This window comes from Nuphar pumila, chromosome 10 (genome assembly GCF_984573655.1).
Source record: "Nuphar pumila chromosome 10, dmNupPumi1.hap1.1, whole genome shotgun sequence".
Taxonomy (NCBI): Eukaryota; Viridiplantae; Streptophyta; class Magnoliopsida; order Nymphaeales; family Nymphaeaceae; genus Nuphar; species Nuphar pumila.
The window spans coordinates 101715241-101719135 of NC_143258.1; the positions used below are offsets into that span (position 1 = coordinate 101715241).

General features: G+C 40.9%; 1 protein-coding gene across 1 annotated transcript; it reads right to left on the reverse strand.

Annotated features, from left to right (window-relative positions):
- Positions 1-496: 496 nt before the first annotated feature.
- On the reverse strand, positions 497-3686 carry LOC149827644 (acetyl transferase 1-like). The gene is made up of 2 exons (XM_090018545.1): positions 3681-3686; positions 497-1453 (listed from the first exon to the last, which is right to left on the reverse strand). Exons 1-2 carry the CDS (start codon positions 3684-3686, stop codon positions 497-499), a joined length of 963 nt encoding a protein of 320 aa, XP_089874671.1.
- Positions 3687-3895: the final 209 nt, after the last annotated feature.

Below are 3895 nucleotides of genomic sequence, written 5' to 3' on the forward strand. Positions count from 1 at the left end.
AGGTCTAGAGTTCAACCTTACTACTCCCATCTGCGAATGAGCTCAAGCTTGGCTCGACTCACCACAAAAATAAGCCAAATGATTATGTTCATTCACCAGCTCTAGACAAAGTGTCCCTGTGAAATAAGCGTAAATATAATTTCGAACCTCGGGCAAATGGTAACACAACGTTTAAGCGAAGGGAGTGAAAAATATGCCAACAAATCAAGCATCACAAAACAAGAAGAAAGAAAAAAAAACACTTTTCTATTTGGTCAATACATCAAGTCATCAAGGGCAATTTCGTTATAAGAACTAGTCCAAGAAAAATCCCATTATTTCAGAACCGCGAAACCCTTCCCCAACGCGATCAATCTTCCCAAAAGACCTTTATAAGACGAAAAGAAAGAAAAAGGACACACTAAAACACGATCTTGGGCTCGTCCAGACCTTCGGACCAACCAGGATCTTAATCGAGAAAAACAAAAAAAAAGCAAGAAAAACACGATCTCTGTCTTCAGTCGGACCGCGCGCCAAACAGGATTTTGGGCTGGAACCTCGCGACCACCGGGCCCTCCCGCACCCTCCGCGCCACCTCCTCCGGTAGCGTCGCGATCACTGTCCGGCCGAGCCCCTCCTCCTCCGGAGACGGCATCACCAACACCACCCCGTCCCCTTCCGCCGGCATCACGCGGCACGACACGTACGATGGCCTCCTCCCCTCCTCGAACACCGCCCCGTACCCCATGAACCCCTCCAGGTTGACGCAGGTGAGGGTCGGTCCGTACATCCGGAACGCCGGACGGAACTTCCCCTCACCACCGCCGGCACCCTCCTCCGCCACCCGCATCTCCCCCCACCAGTCGATCACCGACAAGAAATCTTCCTCCGTCCGGCACCTGTCCTCACGAATAGCGCGCGCGCCGGCGGAGAACCCCACCTCTCCGGCGAGCTCCTCCGCCCTCGCCCGCACGTGCGAGAAGTGTACGGCGTTGCCGAAGAACCCGTGCGGGAGCGGCGCGTGCATCGCCTTCCGGAACTCCGTCGCCACGTTCAGATCCTGCACTTGCGAGCTTCCGGGATTCGCACGTGCGCACGCCGACCAGACGAGTCCCGCGAGCGCCTCGAAGGGCGTGGGCTCCGGATAAGACGAGGGAGACTCGGATATCTCCGAGACGCACCGGTGTACCTCCGGATCGGAGAAGCGGAACGTGATGGTGGTGAACCGGGCCTTTTCTGGCTCGGCTGGCGGGAGCTCCAACTTGGAGCGGTAGTATTCGACAGAGACGGTGGCTGTGTTGGGTGTCTTCCGGCAGCAGAGCCCGTGTGTGTGGAAGAAGGGCGGGTTAGCGATGCTGGATCGGTGGTGGATGTCGCCCCAGGCTTTGACCAGGAGCGCAGCGCAGTTCGGGTCGCCGTGCATGTGTGGGCAACTCAAGCCGATAGCGAAGCCATCGTCTCGGAACTCGGTCAGCTGCATCAAGTAAAAAAGAAAAAGAAAAAAAAAGTCTATTGCTATAATTTCACTGTTGGGAGTGTTAAAAAATATTAAAAATTTTAAATATTAGATTATTCATATCATATGAAAAGAATGACGTGGACATCTATGAAACATTTCACCATGACTTCACAAAGTCTTTAGGTGGACAATTTTTTTTTCATATGTACAACTGAAGGCATCATACAAAAATATGAAAAAAATTTCATATGAAAAAGTTTCGCCTTGTATACGAGAATATTATGTTTTCCGTTTTATTTGTCATCATCAATCATCTAGACGACGATGACGATAAATAATGACAAAATTATACTCTATGGTCAAATAAAGTATAATTATGTTTTATTTAATATAATCTTTGATGGATATATTCAATAATCGTCATGGTCAAATAGAAAATCCTACCATGGAATATAATTACACAAAGCCACCCAATGTTTGGCTTATTATAAAAAGCCACCCTGTTAGTTGAGAATGCCAACTAAGCTACTTTTTGCATTGAAATATATACGGAGAATGATTCAGATGGGGCTAATTTTTTCTTTTTTTAAAGGCAAGCTGGGGTTAGACAGACCCTCTTAAGCCCTATGTGGCAGAAGGATTCGAACCCGGGCCTTCTGCTTGGCATAAGACCCCGCTTACCACATGGGATAACACCTCAGTGGTCGATGGCGTTAATTTTTAGCACAGTACCATGGTGTATATATATTTGCACGATAACGTAGATGACACTAAAAAACAATACCAAAATTGACCAGAAGCCACGAGCTGTAAAATATAACAAACATGGCCAATTCATTGTTTTCTAGACAGTTTTGCTATATATTTTGTTTGGACGAAATCATGATTCCTGATTTTTCAGTGATAATTTACATAGGGTTTTATTTTTTTAGGCGACAACTTAGACAAGTTTGACAAAGGCGCCTAATTTTTAGACAACAAAACGTAACACCGTCCAAAAAAAAAAAAATCAATTGATCAGATTTATCATATTTTGAGTCGTGAAGTAGCTAGATCCTGTTTGGAATGTGTAGCTGGGATGGGCGTTTATGGAGTTTATGCATATGAAGAAGTGATAGCTGCTAAATCCTGGATTTGGTGTAAATACAAAAGAAGGGCCACACTTTGCATCCTACCAAATTAGTTTGACCAATATTTTACTTGAGCTGGTCGTGAAGTTTTATCTCACAAGCATAGTTTTACCTGAAACTTAAAAATGGCATTTTTTTGTGATACTTTTTAAAAAATATCGTGATTTAAAAGAAATAAAAAAAATTAGTAAAAAAGACAACACAGTTGCCCCAAGAAGGGTTGGCTAAGTGGGGTGGGGTGGCAGCTAGACAGGAAGACAAGGTTCGATTTTCATGAGTTTCTCTCCTCTGTGCAAGCCTCTGAGTTTTATGACACTGGCACAACAATCATCAGTGCGTGCTTCGAGTAATACGTTAAAAAACACACAGTAAATTGATGTCTAAGATGCATTCCCATAAGTTTCAAAATTCAACGGCCTACAATTTTCATAAATTTTTTAGGCTCCAAATACCATTTTTTCTATCAAAAATTCATAATCCAAGTCCAATTTCCAGTAAATCAATCGTGCTCAACACAGATGTACAATCAAAATTTTGAAAAAAAATTACCATTTTTTTTCATTGGGTAAGTTTGGCATGTTTTTTTAGTGTTTCTAGTAAAACAATCATGCTAACATATGTTTTTTAGTGTTTCTAGTAAAACAATCATGCTCAAAGCATGCCAAATCTACCCAATGGAAAAAAATTTGGTGCTTTTTTTCACAATTCTGATTGTACATATGTGTTGAGCATGATTGATTTACTTGAAATTGATACTTCAATCATCAATTTTGGATAGCAAAATTGTATTTGGAGCATAAAAAATTTATGAAAATTGTAGGTTGTTAAATTTTAAAATTTATAAAAAACTATCTATGAATCATAATCAAATACTCCTAGAACAGATTTCAATAAAAACAAGACATCTTTACGTTCAAAATTTCAAAAAATAAAAATAAAAAATCAATAAAATGTGTGGTGGGTGGGTTTGACATGTTTTTAGTGGGTAGGTTTTCATTCATCACACACATATATATATATATATATATATATATATATATATATATATATATATATATATATATATATATATGCACCAATGTAGTCAACGGTGACCATTCATTGTTGGTTACCGCCATTCGCCAACGATTTTTGTAATAACCACAAATTTTTAAGCATTTATTTAAATATTTTATAATATAAAATTTTCATCAAAATGTGAGTTGGGCCCGGGATCCAAGTCGCGGATCCGAGACCCATAAAGGGGTCTTTACATATATATTTATCTCGTATAAACTTATGTGTACTTATATAAGTGCAAAATTTTTAATTAAGCGAATTATTCTAG